The 19215-nt window shown below is 46.5% G+C and overlaps 1 protein-coding gene across 4 annotated transcripts in view; it reads right to left on the bottom strand.

The window, feature by feature from the left end:
* Positions 1–1643: 1643 nt before the first annotated feature.
* Positions 1644–19215, bottom strand: part of sash1a (SAM and SH3 domain containing 1a) — a 149921-nt gene continuing 132349 nt past the window's right edge. For all 4 annotated transcript variants that reach the window (XM_053444703.1, XM_053444702.1, XM_053444704.1 and 1 more), the window contains 12 exons: positions 19029–19164; positions 18287–18708; positions 15615–15689; positions 15265–15408; positions 13285–13417; positions 12325–12494; positions 12013–12222; positions 10129–10279; positions 9618–9746; positions 6091–7124; positions 4630–4761; positions 1644–4251 (listed from right to left, as the gene is read on the bottom strand). In XM_053444703.1, the coding sequence (XP_053300678.1) occupies positions 3991–4251; positions 4630–4761; positions 6091–7124; positions 9618–9746; positions 10129–10279; positions 12013–12222; positions 12325–12494; positions 13285–13417; positions 15265–15408; positions 15615–15689; positions 18287–18708; positions 19029–19164 (2997 nt within the window). In that variant the 3' untranslated portion in view covers positions 1644–3990. The remainder of the gene's footprint in view (positions 4252–4629; positions 4762–6090; positions 7125–9617; positions 9747–10128; positions 10280–12012; positions 12223–12324; positions 12495–13284; positions 13418–15264; positions 15409–15614; positions 15690–18286; positions 18709–19028; positions 19165–19215) is intronic.

Genomic DNA, 19215 nt, shown 5'->3' on the forward strand with positions numbered 1-19215 from the left:
CGGCCAGCCCACTGTGTCCATGGAGCAGGGGAGTCCTATAGATGTCAGTGAGGTCACCGCAGTCTATCAGGTCAGATCAATCATAACACTTGGCCATGGGATTTAAACCGAATCATATCTGCTCATTTCACTTTTATTGCACATCATCCATCAGGCCGGCCGGGAGGGAGGACAATTAAAACAGTAGCACCAACTCTGGACATCAGAGGAGAAGTGGAGCGCCCGGAAGAAACTCACTCAAACTTCTCACAGACAGATGTTTAATATGTAATAAGTCCAGATGTTTGATGTAGGTTTGAGCTGTTGACTCAGGAAGTCAGAGCCTCAGGATGTTCCAGGTCTCTGGACGGTAGGTAACGTCCTGTTAAGAGTCGGATGGAAGCTCCTCTGAATTTGTCAAATCTCACCCAGGCTCAGTTAACGGTGTCTGTAATTCTGACAAAGCACTGGAACATGTTCATGCAAGTTTGTAATAGGCAGTTTGTATCCGTGCATGCTGCAGGGAAAACAAGTTTAAGTCTTTTAACCTTTTTATTTTAAATTGGATGAGCAATTATATCTGTTGTTGACGGAGTAGAGAGGTGGAGACGAATTGCTTGTTACTGCTGCGTAAAGCAAAAATAACTACTAGCAGCTACTAGCCAATAGCAAATTAGGACAGAGAATACACTTCCTCCCACTCTCCAGAAATAAACAGTACATGTCAGCGGTCAATCATTACGTTTTACCCTGAATTTATAGCATAAAATAACGAATAAAAAACTAAACTTATTGGAAAATGAACATTTGGCAAACATTAGTGTGATAAAAACTACTTAAAATGACAGACGCCATCAGTGAGAACATTTTATTTGACTTTTTAATTTGGTCCATGTCCCATCCAGTAACATGGATAAGGCCGGATTTATGAGCCACACTGCAACCAAGTATCCAAGTACAAACTTCTCAGATTCTGTATTTCATGCAATTCGGGGTCTTTGGTTTGGCGAGTGCCTATTTGGAACGAATCAAAAAAAAACTTTAACTTATTTTCATTGTCACCAGCTGCACCACGACCAGAGCCAAAGAGCAACTGTGTGTGTTGCTCCAGAGAACGTGCAGTTTACTAAATGAGGAATTACAGGCTAGACGCAACAAGGAAAAGTTTTAAAGCTCCGTGATTTCAGAGGTTTGTACATATACTGAACTTTACACGTACAGCACTGTAAGAGAAGCATATTGGTTATAATTTTTCCTTTTGACCAAACCCAAGAAAATGTATATGGTTTGCCATTTGTAGGAGCTAAGAATGAAATAATAACATGTTTGACAGACCAGTTAGAATCAAATCAGGTCTGGTGTTATTAGTATTTTTGTTGTGTATAGATACCTTTTCCTTTTTTTATTATAAACTATATAATTAAGATTTTATTAACAGGGCAGTTTTAGTTTACCACAATGACCATAAGAGGCAGGAGGCCAGAAATCTATCATTTCTATTTCTGTGCATGTTCTTATTTGTATTATCTCTTTATGGACAGCTGAATAAACCTGCGTGTGTCTGTGAGAGTGTGTGTGTGTGTGTGTGTGTGTGTGTGTGTGTGTGTATGTGTGTGTGTGTGTGTGTGTGTGCGTGCTTAGCGACAAACTGGAGGAACACAGCGTTTGGCAAGAAACAGTTTTTTATTATATTTAAGAATGACAAATAGTTATGGACATTACTTTTGTTGTTTCAATACACAAGCAAATCTGTATGGACAATCATTAGGCAGATGAAAACCAAATAAAATAATTTGTACACATATTTTACATTACATACTGCAGCTCCTCACTGGCTAAAGCAATATGCATTATGCAGGAAGGTATTGCTATTCATATAGTACAGCTAATTACAGTTGATGTGGAAAAAAAAAGAGCAAAATAATAAGTTATTAATTAAATATCAATTACATATACAGAATGTGCAACTTCTACTAAGCATTTCGTATATGTAATCAAGAATTTGTATTTTTTTATAAGACTGCAAAAACAAACTGGAAGTAAGTCACTGGAACTGGTTAACTCGTGAATGGTTATTCAAACTTGGCATTGGGAACTCAACACTAAATTAAAAAATACCAGCGTTACCCACTGAAACCCTTTTATAATACCTGACAACGAATGTCCATTAAATGAAGCCAATTTCAACCTATAAAAACAGCTAGATTTACCCTCTAAAGTGCATTTACAGTGTCAGTATTCTCATTCATTACAAAACACTTTTTTTCTCTAATAGTGACCCCCCCCCCCCGTCCTCACTTTCCCAGAGCACCACTTTGATTGAAGAAGAAGAAAAAGGCATCAAACATCTATCTATCAAGTGCCCACTGCAAAAAAAAAAACAACATTAACAATAACACTTGGTCAATTTCTTTTTCAAATATGAAATCTGTGGAATAACCAGTTCAGTTCTGGTTGTAAAAGATCGAACTTTACTGGGAGGGGGGGGGAAAAGACTACACAAAGAAAAATGTATTGTTAGATCAATTGTGTGCAAATGAAAGAGATTCTGGTTGTGTTAAGTTTGTAGATTTTTGGCCCAAAGTAGTTGTTTCTGCAACAGACCGACCTGACTCAGCGTTTCCCTGTACAGTCTGTGTTTCCCTGATTCCTCAAGACCATAGAGTGTGAAACCGTGTGCCGACCTCGGAGGTCACCTGATACGACTGCTCCCACCTTCCACCCGCAGCGCCCAGTGAAGAGTTTCCCACTGGCAACAATTACAGCTACAGTATAATGTGTTCAAAAAAAAAGAAAAAAGTCCCAAAACAGCTTATTATCCAGCTGTGAAGCTAATTTTTCATGTGTAGAGAGTCTGTAAAAATCCCCCAAAATCCAGTTATCAGCTGCGTCTTTGGAACATTCTCACTCTCTCCTCCCTCCCTGTGAACTTGTGCTCGAGCGGTGAGGACTTGTGTCGCCTCCTCCCCGTAGATTTGTGATTCATCGTCTGGGCTTCGCGATTTATCTGGCGTGCGTTTGCAAAATCCGCGCCTCGGTTACTCCTCAGACACATTCAGCACAGTTCAGTCAACTCTACTGTATGTTCTCTTCCAGCCATTCGTTCATATTGCTAAGGCAATTTAAAAAACGTCCATGTATACATAGGGGTATTTGTCGCTGTGAGAAGCTAATTGTGTGAGAAAAACCTGGAGCGAGAAACAGAGCTTTCTGTTTGTGCTCGTGTTCATACTGGAGGTGCATCCGAGGAACTGGATATAATGTGAAACATAAGGGTAGCGATGGGATGTCGGCTGTTTCAGCTTAGAAACGACTGAGAGCTGCAACATTCAAAAGGCAAAACACAAATGTTCTTTTAACATAGAAATCGTTTTTTTTTTTTTAAATGAAGGTATTCATTATGCTATATTACAGAGACATAATACAAAATAGGCCATCTCCAAACCACCTCTTCCTCCTTTGTTTGTCTTCAGTGGATTAGAAGTCCAGGGTGAGTTCTGGCCTCGTCTTTAGGGAACCACTCGGATAATGCTGCTTCACCACGAGAGGAGGTGAAAATGAAGCACTTATGAAATAGGCAGGAGATAAACCGTCTCTCTGTATTTAGAAAAAAGGAAAGAGATCATCCATCCTACAAAAGAGTGTGCTATCCTCCTTAAAAGGCAGATCCAAGTCTTTACTTTAAGACTTTGAGGGCGTCTGCAGAATGGAAGCCATCCCACAGTCTACAATCTAATCTTCAAAAAGGCCTCTGATAGCTTGTCGTGGCTGTTGAGGGGAAACTCCTCAGTGGCGTAAACATTTCATAAAGTTAGAGTGATGGGGACAAAAATCATCAGAGAGCACGACGGCTCCACTTTGAGTCTTCAGACACGAGACAGGAAGTCCTGCAGTCGCCTGGGGGTTCAGTTCAGTCCCGTGGCCACTTTGCCTTCAGCCGCCATCTTTAAAGGAGGCGGTACTGACCAGTGAGTCGACACCTGTTATCCAACCCGGACTCCGCCCACGTGGTTAGGACTTCACCTCTCTGGGCCCGCCGACCGATCTCGCCTCGCTGAGCAGCCGGCGGACGTGTCTCTGGTCCCGGACGCCAGCCTCCCACATGCTGCTCTCCGTCAGCGAGGCCACGCGACCCAGCGTGTCGATGCCCGCCGCCGCAAGGGGGGCGGCGTACATGGGCAGGCCGATGGAGACGAGCCAATCGGGGACTGTGCTGATGTTACCCGAGGGGAGGGGCTTTCGGCACATCTCGGTCAGACCTCCAGACGGGATCTGAGGGACAGACAAGACGACATCAGTTACTTGACTGAATATACAGAGATTTGTAGTTTACTTTTTTCAGATGACTTTAATAAATTGTTTTATTTTTAGTCTAGACACTTTATAAAGTCTTAAGTCAATTTTAAGATACTAAAAACTTTAACTTCACATGCAGCCAGGTTTTTAAATATTAAATCACAATTTGCTTTGTTCCTCATTGATTTTGCCAGAGTTGGATACAGGGAAAATTCATTTTTTATTTTCACGCCTGCATTGTTAGATTTCCTCATCTAAGAAACCCTCACTAAGCATTAATCTAAAGCTCTATAACTCAAAATTCAATCGTCATTGATTTGAAGCTCTGAAGGAAAGTCAGTGCTGTTGCCTTACAGCCATGCGGTGTTGTTTACGCAGCTCTTTGACTCGGAGCTGGTCCATGGTGGAGGCCACGTCCTTCGCGGGCTGCTCCAGGTCTTCAGAGTAACGCTGCACCAGCGGCTGGGGGATCCCACAGCGGCCATGCTGAGGAGGCACAACGTAAAGACAAGGTGAGAATATGGAAATAAGAATGAATCCAAACCACAAAAATCGATGTTTCATAGAAGAACTTCTGATGCATTAAAAACACTCACACTGTAATAGACAACCTTTACCTCTGGCAATTTTTTCTTTCATGCTTGTTTGCTTGTCTGTTTGCTGGATTACACAAAAACTGAAATCCATGAAATGTTGTTGAGGGGTGGAACGTGACCCAAGAATGAACCCATTCAAATTTTGGAGTGAATCCGAACAATCAGGCGTATCCAACATTTTTTCCTCTCTTTCTAAACACATGTAATTTGGTGCTGAAGTGGCCAATCAGCCCCTGGCAGAAGTTTCAACTCTCAGAAACCCGTTTAGTTGATAACTGCAGGATTTGATAAGGAAATGGGAGGAATCAGTTTGAAACCATTTGTTTCACCCCCGCGACTACATTACCCCTCATAACCTACGTCTTGCCTCTACAGCTGCAGTTGGCCTGATGTCTCTGTGGATCCAACTCTGACTGACTTTGTTGTGAGACGCTTCTTCTCACCTCATCTGTTATATGTGTGTTGTTTGTGTCGGGGGCTCTGCCGTGTTAAAGGGGCCCAGCCTGGGGTTTGGCGAGTGGCAAGAGGATTTTATAACCCCTGTCTGCCTTCTGTAAGATCCAGCCCATAAACTTAACAGTCTCAACCGCATCATAGTGAGACTCAACCCACAGTCTCTCCCCCCTCAGCTCCAGGCAGTGTATTTATTATTGTGTGCACACACACACTCACACACACATACCCACACCGCCTCACTCAAAAATACATGCCACTACACACACACACACACACACACACACACACACAAAGGCATCTGCACACAGAAAGTAACAGACTCGGTTAGGGTCTATTTTTAAATTAAATGAGTTCCAAAGCCAACCACTGATAGTGTTGGTCTGAACACAAAGTAATAAGGATCTAAGCTGAAGTCAAATTATGACAAAGTTAAGTGAGGCATGTTACGATGTCAAACCAAAACAAGTCTGACGCAGGACATGAAAAAGTGTCTTTGATCCACATTTTTTAAATATCCATGGAGATGTGACTTCATAGACTTTTCAAAAGATGAAAAGAATTCTTAAATGTGTCTATACACCTTAGTACCTATTGCTAAATTATTGAAGAAATCAGGTTAGTTATTCTTTCTGTAGATTTCCAGCATCCGCTTGAATGAACCAAATAGATACTGGGAAGTTATCAAACTGCAACACAACCAGAAGTCACCCTCTGTGTACTGTGGACGTTATTGTTTTCTCAGTTTGAGATGATTGATGCTAACCTTGTCAGAGTAGGGTTCCTCCGTCAGGTCGATGCCCTCGGCCTCCAGCCGCTGCTCCAGCAGGGTGAACAGGTCACAGCTCATTTTGTTATGGGAGAGTTTTCTGGAAACAGACACTTTGCCCCCGAGGTCCGAGAGCCAGGGAGGCTGGACCGCCGGGGGGGTGCCCGACTCCTCGCTGAACGACGAGGCCGATGAGGTGGTGCAGGGGCTGGCCGGGGTGCTCGGGGACTTGGCGGGCAGAGCGGGGGGGCAGGGGCTGCTGCTGCTACTTCGGATCTGGGGGCTGCTCGGGTGAGAGCGGGTGAGGGAGTGGGTCGGGGAGGGGGTGGGGGACGGAGAGGAGGGCAGGGAGAGAGGGGAGTGACGGAGGCCATTGGCGAGTCTTTCCCTGGACTTTTTGGCAGGAACGGGGGGTGGGACAGGGGGCTTTTTGGGGTGAGTCCGGATCACCCTCTCCCCACTGGAGTATGGGGGACTGGGAGTAGGACTGGAGAAGGACTCTGGGTGAGTAGGGGACTGGGGTGTGGGACAAGGGGGCCGGAGAGGCAGCTGGGAAGGTATGGGTGGTCTCTCAGCCCTTCCTTTAGGGCTCACTGGTGGAGTCCCATTCAGAGCTGGGGACCCCTCCCCTCTGCAGACCTTGGTTGCGTTACTGCTGTCTGATTTGGGTCTTTCCATGGGGGGTTTAACCTCCAGGCCCAGATCCTTCTTCTGCTCATAAGTCTGCTCCCAGTGCAGGTCTCCCAGAGAGTGGGAGCGTTTCCAGGGTCCAGTGGGCTGCGGGGGTCCGTCCAGGTCCTCGCAGCTGCGGCTTGCTGGGATCGGGGAGCGTCTGGGGGCTTTGCGCAGCCCCAGCAGGTTGAAGCCCTTCAGGGAGGGTTTGATGAAGAAGCTCTTCGAGAACTTTGTGCGCTGGTTCTTGCCGTTCTGCTGCAGAGCCTCAGTTGAAAGGGTCATGGGCAGGGTGGGGTAGTCTGGAGACTGGAGCCCCGCCGAGGAACGACTGGAACGGGACGTCTTCCTGCTCTTACCTGCAAAGTCAAAAAAATACTCAATACTCATCCCCAACCTACTGTGAACAAGTTTCCTCAAAGTGAAACAGGCTCAAAGTGTTTCCACCAGAAAAACAGATCCCTCAGTCTTCAATTTGTGATGTCTGTTCAAATCATTAGAGCGAATGTTAAAAATAATAAATGATTGTATTCCCTCAGTGTCACAGAGGGAACTTTTGTATTTTTCTAAAATATTATAACGTCTCAAACTTTCTCTGTAAAGTGCCTCGGGATAAAGTTTGATTAAATTGAAAAAGTAAGACAGAGGGAAGTGATATGAAAATTAATTAAGTGTTATCTATAAACCAACAAGTGGGAACAACTGGCTGATTGGTCGTTGTTATAGCATTGGAACAAAAAGGCTGAAGCAACTTACCATCTCTCCTTTGGCTTACAGAGCGAAATGGATGGAAGAGATGAGCGGCTGCCACATAGTGTGGTTCACCAGAGACGTTGAAATGGTTGAATGATAGAAAACTAACTCAAGATGAACATCATGAAGTGTTTCGACGGCTCCCGGCAACTCCAAAATAAAGTTATATCATATTGAGGAGATTATAATGAATTATGTGTCCGAGATACTTTACTGTATTGAAATCAATTTATAGTCTTTAAAATGAGAGAATGATTTCTGCAGCCGGTCCAAACTAAACATCCTTCAAGATGAACTATGCACGACAAGCTGTGGACATTAATGAGTGAGAGTTCACTGATTTAAGATTAAAGCTAAAGCTGAGTACCACTTATTTTTCATTTCATCGACCGACACATCTCCACATTATGTTTGCATTTGAAAATGACGCGCGACAGCAGATAGATTACAGAGGAGGTCATGTAATGATATGAGGAGGAATAAAGAGATAGTCACAGGAAAATATGTGGAAGAAAGTCGTTTGATTAAGAGAGCGAGACATTCAGGGCTCGACAGTGCCATCGTTCTCCCGAAGGAGACTAATACTGCTTTAGTATTTATCCTAAATACCTTCATAATGTAAATTCAAATAGATTTATTTATAGATTTATAGATTTGTGTTTGCTGCAGCACCGTGGAACCCTGAACCAGCGGGAAGAAATGCAGAAGGTTCACTAAATGTTATGTAGTTTGTGAAAAGTGTTTAGTGGCATGGAAGGAAAAGAAGAAAGAAACAGAAAAAACAAGCAAGCAGCACCAGTCTTTTTTTTTTTCTCTTTTGTGGTTTTTATTCCACAACTGAAATCTCTACCGTGGCAGATAGCACACTTTAATGTTGAACCTGAATGACACACACACACACACACACACACACACACACACACACACACACACACACACACACACACACACACACACACACACACACACACACACACACACACACACACACACACACACACACACACACACACACACACACACACACAAACGGGGGCAATCCAGCCGTTACGCTGGAGCCCGACAGATATAGAAAGAAAGACAAGGTTTGACAAAGCAGTGATTTATGAGTTATGGAGCTGTTGAAATAAAAAGAATGCTCCTTCAGCGGAGGAGGAAGTTTACAGTCGTATGAAGAGACTCTTCAAAACATAAACACGGAACAAATCTCACAAATAATCGACCTATGATCAGAACTCTCTTATAATCTATACACTACGATTGTTGTTAAAAATATTTGTATCCACTTCTCTTTCAGGCACATACTGTTGGATTGTTTGTGCAATATGGTCACTATAAACACAAGGAGTGTGACGTCTTCACAGACTCAAAGCAGCTGTGAATCATTTACCTGGCTTAGACATTTCTTTCTTAAAACCTAAAGAACCACCACTGCAAATAAACAGTCCTCGTTGACATGCTGCTCCTCGAGCTCTTTTCCTAAATTAAAAACATTTAACAGAAATACTCTCGGAGCCCGTTGGCGTCCTCCTGGTGTCCGTGTGGGGGCCCCGAGCCCGCGGGCGGGGGGGGAGCTGGGAATCTGAGTCCGTGACTGGGCAGTGAGTTTGTTCTCGGTGGAACAGTTCTGTGCATTGGGGAGGGTCTCTCCCTCTGCTCCCCCAGCAACGTGGGGCGGACTAGGCTTAGCGGTCTGGGGCCTGGCTCCCTTTCAGTTACAAGCAGACTGTGGCGCGGATGATACAGAACGCCTACGGGATGGAAAGAGCAGCGAAGAAAGCGGAGTGAAGGAATAGCAAGAACAGAAAAAGATAATAGAAGGTTGGAAATGGCAAAAGGGTCTCCTCCTCCGAGGGGGGGTGGCAGAGGGAGGAGCGGTTTGATTGGCGGATGCTGGTCCAGAGGCGTGCGATGGGCGGATTGTTAGAATGCAGGAGTTTGGCAAGAGATGGAGCGGAGGTGGGAGCCCAGAGAGGATGGGGGGGGGCGGGGAAAGGGAGGCGAAGGAGTCACTGCTAGACGCAGGCTAGGCCCCAGCTGAGCTAAGTCCCAGTAGTCCTCAGGCTAGGCTGGTCTAGACTAAGCAAAGCTATCATTACCATTCTCCAGGTTCTCGTTGCTCTCGTAGCAGCCGGAGTCCCGCGGGGAGTCTCCCACCAGGCCCAGTCCCTCGGAGAGCAGCTTCTCCTGGGAGCCCGACAGGCCGCTGCGCTCCGGATCACTGCTGCCTGAGAACACGGAGACACACAGAGAATAGAGTCATTCTCCACCGAGGGTCGAATGGTTACGGTTTTCACGCCGAAACTAAAACCCTCAGGTTTTTTATTTGATTTTTTAAAGTTTGGCTTTGATTTTCTTTCAAACTCTTGGCTGCCATGTAAACATAAAAAGTAACTGGAACAATTGATTCGGTTATATTACCGCAAAAACTGTCGAGGTTTCAAGCTGACGTCTTTGTTCCAGTATGAAGTATGTTCAGCTTTTAGTGAGATCCTCAAAATACTTTGAATAACCGAATTCAAAATATCGAAATACACACATTTTTTAAACAGCCAGAGGGGTTTGACGCGTTCCAAACCTCCACAACACGTGTGTGTTCAGTGTACTCACTGTCGTACTCCTGCAGCAGCTCTACAGCAGTGAGCAGTACCGCTCTGTGCTGAGGGTCTTTAATGTTCAGCTCGTCCAGGTCCTCCTCCTCGAGCAGCTTGAACGTGTCCAGGTCCTCGTAGCCGTTGAACAGGAACGTGGGCATGTGCTCCTGAGGTGAGAGAAACACAGAGCGGGAGTTTGAAGTGGTGAAAATAATTCACCAGAGTAAAGATAAAGACAGTTTGGATCAGAGTTTGTGGGACGAGTGACAGAAACTGTAGAGCAGGAGCATAAATATTAAACATCAAGTACAAACTGCTGATTTTCAAATAGCATGTAACCAGGTTAAACTGGGGCTAACTCGGTTATGGCTGCTTGAAATGTCATCAACCTCAAATACAACATGGCACAAAAACTCTGTGGAGTTGACGCCGGGCACAGAACGCTGACTCAGTGAGTTGGCTGCATGGAAAGTAATGACAGAGTGAGTGGCTCCAATCCCAAGCTCCTCTATAGATGTGACCGGGATCTGCAGACGAGGGTTTTGCGAAATGAAGAAGAACTGAAGGTGGAGACCATCGCATCAAAATGACCCTTCCACCACAGAGGACACGGCCTCACACACACACATGATCACACACACAAACACGATCACACACACAAACACGATCACACACACAGAGGAACCACGGTGCGATCCAAACGTGGAGACGCCCTGTGTGAGTCCTTCCACTTTGAATATCTGGGCTCCGCACTCGGCTTTGTTGGACGAGCACATAGATAGACTGTGTGTCACCAGCGAGACCACCAATTACCAGCGAGGAGTCCAGGAGCAGGAAAGACTTCTACTCCCGCTGGATGATGCAAGACTAAACAAAGGGACCACCAAGTAACACAAACACCGGCAGCCGGCTCCTCTCACTCGCAGCATCTTTTGTTCCTTCAGACGCTGGAAAAGCTAAACACGTTCTAAATCCAGAGGACATTTGGCCAAACGTTACAGGGGTGTGGAGATTTACACTTTGGTGGTTTTGGATGAGTGCCGATGACGTGCGCTTCAAAAAAACCCCGGCTCGCCAGTTTAACCGAGACTTCTTTGACATTTATAACCAGAATTGGACTCAGTCGAGAGCTAAGTCAAGACCCAACAGTCCCAGGTTTAAATTCACTAGATTCAGATTTTTGATCAATAAATTTGATTACTGGGAAAAAAACATATTTGTCATTTTAAACAAAGTGATAGACAATTCCTGGATTTAACCAGAATTTAATGGGTTCCTCTTCCATTTCCAGTTCCTCTAATCCATTAAGCGTTTTTTTGCATAATCCTGCTAACTAACCAACAAACACAGATGAAAACGAAGGGAATATTCTTCCTCAGTTGATCTAAGATAACTGAATCACAACTCTTAAATTTGTTTCGAAAGGTTTGTGAAGCCAAAGACAGAAACATGAGAAAAAGAGAAAACAAGTGTAACCTTTGATTTAGAATATTGACTCATAATATTCTTTGAGCCAAGCAATAACTTCAGCTACTTTGAAAACTATTGCAACACGGCCATTAAAAAATACTTAAAGAAATGAAGCTCCGGAAAAACAAGATAACGACTGTTCAATTGTTTATTTTTGTTTCTGTAGCTCATGACAGGTCTCGTTTGTGAAAGATTTGGATTAAGCAATATTCTCATATACTTTTAAAAATGTGATTTGTCCTGCTGAGGGGTCAGATGGGTGGGCGGGTGGGGGGGATTAGAAAATACACAGATCTCTGCCAAGTTTAAACAGATTCGATGTAAATACCACTTTACTACCATTAAAAACTCGTGAACTGACCCTTTACCATAAATCCGACCCTGCTCTATTTGGGATTCATAACGCGCCCGAACACATCTGGTGTTTTACCTTGAGGTTGATGCGCTCCAGCAGGTCCTCCACCGAGGTGGGCTTGGGTGGTCGGCCCTTCCTCCTCCTCCTCACCGGCCTCTTGGGCTTCTCCTCCTCGTCGCTCAGCACGTCCACGTAGATGAACTTGAAGGTGCCCACCTTGTTGTTGAGCAGGCCCATCCACGTCCCCATGGGCGGCTTGCTGATGATGTCGATCACGTCGCCGCGCTGGAGGAAGAATTCAGAATCAAGGGATGAGCCAATCGTTTGGCTTCTACTGCTTGGAAAGTTATAGAATAGCAATAATAAATGTCCCAGAGTGTGTTCTACCTTCAGCTTGAGGGAGTCGGAGTCATAGGGGCTGGGGGTGAAGTCGGTGTGGACCCTGGCCCGACCACAGAACGGCCCCCTGTACGGCGGCTCCTCGTCGTCGCCATCTTCCGACTTCACGCTCTCTCTGTTGCTGGCCGATGAGTCGGTGGTGCTCACCGTCTGACCACCTGGACACAGACACGTTTAGAGAAGCTAGAACATGTCCAACACAGCCGATCCAGACTGAAACTGTCATCAGAACATCTCCTCATCGTCACGGTTTAATGTTTAATGGTTTTCTCAAGTTGATTCCAGACTCGAGATTGAGTCAGTTTCTGTGTCAGTCAAGAGTTTCACTGGGTCCTAAACATATTCAAGTGTCCGGGCAGTAGGTGCAGGAATCCCGTGGACGTGTGGAAATCAAAGAGGCAGGACTTCCGACCTAATCGTTGCCGCATGTTCGTGCGTCTGTTCCTCGGCTCTGAATCGCTTCGAGTCGGCCAAGTGTTCAATTCGCTCTCAACTAAAAACAGCGGAGGGGAAATGTATCTGCAGAGACGTGACGCAAACACCAGGCTGAAGTAATCAGAGGATGTAATTGGATGAGACGACCCGAGAGGATGAAAACGGGCTCGGAAAACTCTCCGGGATCACGACCCATGTTGAGGCAGCTGGGGGGGGGCTGGGTGTTATCAACAGAGAGGATCACTGGACATGTAATGCCAGACGCAGCGTGGAGGTTACGTCACCTGTCTGGATTTGAAACATGCAACCGCTACACATCACAGGTGTTTTGCATTGAGAGGATATTTAAAACTTACGGTTGTCTTTTCATTCAGACGTCTACAGGAGCTACGTGATGCCAAAATATGCAGGATAATAATAATCCTGATAACTTTTCTCCTATCCACAATATCAGAACAATCGTATCTGACAAATACCTGCGTGCCTTCTCTAGAATCACGACTCTGGACTTACTCATTGAGCTCTGTCCGCTGAGTGAACTGCGCAGACTTTCCACCGAGCCGCCGGCCTTGAGCTTCGGCTTCTCCAGAGAGTCGGTGTCGGGCTGGGGGGACTGGGGGGAACCGGGGGCTCCGTCCAGACTGGACTGAAAGACACAAAGAGAGAGAGAGGGAGAGGGAGAGGTGAGCATGGGTGATGACTGGATATGGGGAACAGAGGAAGACAGAAATGTGCAGTTACAAGAAGGGAACGTTTAAGAAGCTGACATGTGGGGGAAGATAAGAAAAGTGAGAGGCATGACAGGGATTGTATTTTTTAAATCGTTAATGGTGTCTTAAAGATATAAACACATATACAACTGAGTTTTCACCCTGAATGTGATAACGCAGTTGAATTGATTATGTAAAATATACTAATTCTGGAGGCATTTTGGGGTTCGCAGGTTTAATTTTGTCTTATTTCATGTGAACGTGAGTGTGAATGGTTGTTTGTCTCTGTAGATTGGCCCCCTGATATTCTAGTGACCTGTCCAGGGTGGACCTGCCCCGATGTGAGCTGGGATTGGCTCCAGCCGGCCCTGTGATCCTCGGAAGGAAATCTAAAAAGTCTGTGTTAAACCAATTTCTCAAGACCTCATATGAAGAATGAAACTCTTCTGGGTTACAGTGCTATATAGATATTCCTTCATAGAGCGATTCATTCTACACAGACGACCGTGGTGTTGTTTTCTGTTCCTCGTCCGTTCCACTGGAGTCGCTTCGTGTGAAGGAGTTTTCTTCATCAGCCAGAAATTACTACAGTGGACGATAAAACCTTCACTGGTCATGAGAACATGTGAGTTCTGCATTAAGACCATTAAAAAGTTACCATATCCCTCATGTGGTGAAGTGACATCAGGCGGAACCAGAGGAGGCAACGAAAACATCCAGCCAATAAAAGTCCTTCAGAATAAAAGAGGCTTGGAACAGATTTCCCTGCGGTTGACTCACTGTCTAATATCCGGTTGGAACAACTTACTTCAAGAGGAACTACATTAAATTACGGAGGCAATGACACTATTCAATCTGCCTGTTAAAGTAATTTATTACCTCATAAGGGCCAACGAGCTGTTTTGCATTAATCAAATTACTAAACACTGGATTCAAATCTTTACTTTGAAATGATTAAATTCTAGTAACGAAGCAGCAACATCCATAAACCTGTGGACATCTAGTGTCCATGTTTTATTTGATCCAGTAGTCCACTAGGTGGCAGTGTGGTCTATAAAATGGCCGTGCTCGAGACATTATGAGATGACATTATATTTTTCATTGCTCTCTCCTGCCGCGACGGCTCCGTGACTCGTGCCAGGAAATGTGGGTCACGGTTTTGAGACCACCGCGACGGACAGATGTCCAACTGTCCCTTAATGACATATTCTTTAGGGTGACATCGCTTGCTGGAGGAGCTGGTGGAGCTACTGGATGCCCAGAAAAATGAGGTGTCCATTTAACACACTCGCACTTAAAGTCTTCATTGGCTAAGAACAAGCCCGGGGGGACGAGCTGGATGAGGTCAGTGTGAAGTGGCGACCGCGCCCCGTCCACACTGGGCCCCTGGCGAGAGCACGGCAGAGGTTGGAATCCACATGTATGTTTTTAGTGCTCCTTGTTTATTCTGTAACCAACACAAACCCCCCCCCGCCCGCTCGCAGCCCGTGGACACAGTGTGTGGCCTACGCTGCACAACTTCCTCTAAATGTTTGCAGAACTCTGGGGAGCCTTTTTTTTGTTTCTGTACAGCTGTGCTCGGCTCACTTCTCCAACAGATTCAACACAATGTGTAGATTGTGTATGCGGCCGTGTTTTAAACAAAGCAAAAGGTCTGACTTTGGTTACACACACTCAACGTACCCTATCCCTTTATCAAGGGACAGTATTAAATGTTCAAAGTTACCTGCACTTCCCACAAATACAGTGCGTTTGTGTGCAGCCGAGTGTGTTTGTGTCTAACCTGCTCGGACAAGGAGCTGCTGTACTTCTTGGACATGCGTTTCCTCATCGTCTCCTTCACCGACTTCACCTTCTTGCCCAGCGAGATCCGGGACGTCGTGGGCGATTTCACCACTTCTCTGTAGATAGCTTCTTGTTCTCTATTCTGTTTCGAGAAGAGAGAGAGTAAAAAGCGAGGATGAACAAAGAGTGACAGGGACTGAACGGGGGAAAACAAAGGGCAAAGGGGGTGGGGAATCACAAAAACAAGGCAGTAAACAGAGGGGATATGGTGATTTGGCGGGACAGGCCGACCTCGGTTTGTGTTCCCCCCCGCAGCCTCTGCTCATTTTAAAAGCCGCCGGCACTTACGTTGGCCTCTGAGCCCGCGTTGAGCACGTGGAGCGAGCGGTTGGTCAGGTCGAAGCCTCCGAAGCTGCACGTTCTCTGTGAGAGGTGGTGGGGGGGGGGCAAAACACAGTCAAAATGAGTCACGCAAAAAAAAAAAAGGTCACGATAGAGCAGCCCCCCCCCCCCCCCCCCCCCCCCCAATCCACACCCAACGAGGGTCAACACACGATGAGTCATGCTTGGCGGGACACGGGCAGCGGTTTTGATTGATGGACGGTGGGGACATGGCTTGTACATATGTGGGGGCATGATGTCATATGGGACTGTGGACAGCCAACAGACGTGATGTAACACAAACCGTTATATGAGCTCCTCTTTAAAAACGGCCTGAGAGACCTTTGGGGGAAAAGGAGCGGTTACATCGACCGTGCAGAGCAGTCGGACTACGACTCGAATCCCTGGTGAGAAATCTACGTCTACTTGATGTGGTCGAGCCAAAAATATATACTTGTGCTTTTTACAAGTGAAAATGCAGGGTGTTCATTACAGCTCGGCCCTTTAATGGGATCCGTGCTGTGGTTAATCGTGAGAAATGCACACATGCAACATATAGGACGACAATGTGTTATTCTCATCAGGAATCTTTTCAAAGGGAGCGTGTTGTTTCTGGAGAGGACAGGGGGGGGGGGGTGGGGACTTCAGAGGTCACATTAAGGGGGAGACACAAAGTGACATGAGAAAGGGGGGTGGGCTGGGGGGGAGACAAATAAAACAGGATTTTATTGCTAATCTACTTTTTAAATCTGCCCCAAGCTTTGCATCAGGTCATTCACAAAAAATGTAGACACACATATGCACATAGAATATCTGCCACAAAAAAAAACTCCACGGCATTTCTCCTCCGCTTCACAAACTTTTAATCTACTGGACTAAACTCCCACGACTCCCCAGGATGAGCAGCGTCCGCGTGAGAGGAACTGGCACATTCAGTGTCTCTGTGTTAGATGTCCACAGCTGCAGTCCACAGCACAACTTCCCAGGAGATATATATATAAAAAAAAATAAAGCACAGTTCGGAGAAGAGAGAGACGTCCAATGTGATGGTGATGTTTGATGGAATGGACATGCACCCAGAAAAAAAAAAAGAGGAAAAAGAAGCCTTTCGACGATAAATATAAGGAAAAAGAAAAACAACCGAAAAAAATTCACATCTGCAATCATAGAGGCACGGGCCCAAAAAAGTAGAACACGAAAAGCCACAACATAAAAAAGTGGATTCGGAGAGTTTTGGGATGAGAGCGGCCTCCAGTGATTTCACCACGACACGATAGGATCCAGGTTCCCTCAAAGCTGCAGGATAGCTCCTCTACATCGCCCCCTAGAGTGTGTGTGGCTACATGTACCGATAAGCGGGGAACACGTTAGATGTTTAAAGTTGAAGCAGACCTTGGTTCGTGCTTTTTTAACATTTATATATTCACTTTGGTGTAAATATGTATCAGTAGATGTAGTTGACCTGTTTTTTCTGTTTCAACTCTTTCACGCAGCAGCCTTGTGATGTCAATTTGAAAGTTGATGAGTGTAAAGACACATCAGTCACTGCGGTTGACTTAATAAGGCCATTCACCGAGTCTCTGAGGCTCCGTGCCGTGAAGCTCTGAGGACGAGCGGCTCCGAGCTCGTTGTGACATCTCCTCTGCGCACAGGGATCAGTGTGACTGTGCGGGTGCATGTGTTCTTCGGGGATCTGACATTTATAAAAGGCACTTATGAAACCTCCGCCGTAACTTAATACCTCAACTGGGGCACTGCACGTCCCGCGATCATTTCATTTTCAGCCCCAGTAAAAAGGTTTGAAGCCAAAATGGCATTAACTGAAAGGTCAGGGAAGGAGACTTCCCTCTCGGGGGCTGTGATGGATATGTGGCTCCTCTGGGTTTTCAGTTCATGAGCACGACTGCAATACTTAAATGTGGAAGTCTCTAAACGGATGCGTGGAAGACCTGCCCTGTGTGTTTCTGTTGTGTTATGTTTGCTGCACCTTCAACTCGAACCTCTGAGCTATTCTGCAACTTTGAAGTACACCGAGTCCTGCTCACACGAGGCGGCCGGTTGACACCTCACGGTCCCAAACTCACAGACTTCTGCTGGATGCGCAAGAGCACCCGCTTGGTGCAGCGGTCCACGCTGGCCGCCCACTTCCTGTCCGCCTCACGGTCCTCCTCCAATAGGCAGCAGCGCTCGGCGCGGCTGAGGGTGACCGGGCGGACCAGCTGGGCCCAGTTGAGGTGACCGTACAGGCTCCGCTCTACCACATAGGTGATGTTCAGCTCACTGACCGCCGTGCGCCCGCGCAGCCTGCGGGAGGGGAACGCCCAGCCCCCTCCCCCGCTTCCAAAACCCTTTGATTTGGCTACATCACAGCGGGCCGGGGAGGAGGGGGCGACCGACAGGGGGGAGACGGGGGTCTTGGGATTGCGCGAGCGCTGGTAGAGCAGGTGCTTGGTGGAGTACGCGTAGTTGGGGTCGGGTTTCCGGTGCGTCCAGCTGCCGTGGTGCCGGTTGGCAGTTTGGTGCTTGGGGCTGCCTTTTGTGCCGTCATCCAGGGAGATCAGGAGGCGAGACTGGGAGTGGGGTTTGGGACGGGGTTTGGTGAGCCCATAGTAGGCATAGAGGGCCTCGTTGTTACTTACCCCATGGGAGATGGAGCTCAGGGCCTTCCGCATCTCGCCGTCGGTCGTGGAGCGTGACAGTTTCCCCTCGTCGTCCAATCCACAGCCATCCAACTCCGAGAAGGAAGAGCCGCTGCCTCCGACGCCGGAGATGGAACCTCCCAGGACGCCAGAGCCGACCGGGGTCCTCCTGGGCGGCCGGATGAGACCGTGGTTGCTGGATGACTTATTGAAGGTTTTGACCAGCTTGTGTCCGGACCAGGTGTCCAAGCTGCTGGAGGAAGGGGAGGTGGTCAGACTGTCCGTGTCTCCGTCCAGAGACAGCTGATCCTGGGTGAGGGAGGGCAGAGAGGCCTCCTGGGGCAGAGGAGGCTTCTTCAGGACCCCCGTGTACAGAGCTGTGTTGTCCTCACAGGTGAGAGGTGAGTCCAGATTCAGAAAATCTAAACCAGACAGAAACATCCACCAGTTTGTTAGTCGGGAGGATTTAAACATCAGTCTCGCTGCAGTCTCATGACAACTCTGTGGTTTTCACCCCCCACAGCTAAGCAGCAAACCTTTCAAAACACATTCTTAAAGTCTGAGTATCATGAAAAACCTATGACTGATAAGAATATATGACGTTGAAGTTCGATACTTAACACTGTAACCTTAATGAAGAAATTCAATACACGAAAATTAATTGATTGGTTAAACTATCAGAATTCAAATATGTTGACCTGTAAGATAGATACAAGGAATTGATTATTTAGTGGTGACAAACCTTCAGAGCCATGTTTCTTGCCCTCCTCCACCTTGATGAGCTTTTTCCTGACCCGGCGTGTCGAGTTCACCAGCTTGTGAAGCCGCTTGAACTTCACAGAGTCCTCTGATTGCTCCTCATCTGACTGTTCACGAGACTGGGGGGGGAGAGAGAAAGAGGGAGGGATGATATAATAAAAAGGGACAGG

The sequence above is a fragment of the Pleuronectes platessa genome, chromosome 17, assembly GCF_947347685.1.
Source record: "Pleuronectes platessa chromosome 17, fPlePla1.1, whole genome shotgun sequence".
Taxonomy (NCBI): domain Eukaryota; kingdom Metazoa; phylum Chordata; class Actinopteri; order Pleuronectiformes; family Pleuronectidae; genus Pleuronectes; species Pleuronectes platessa.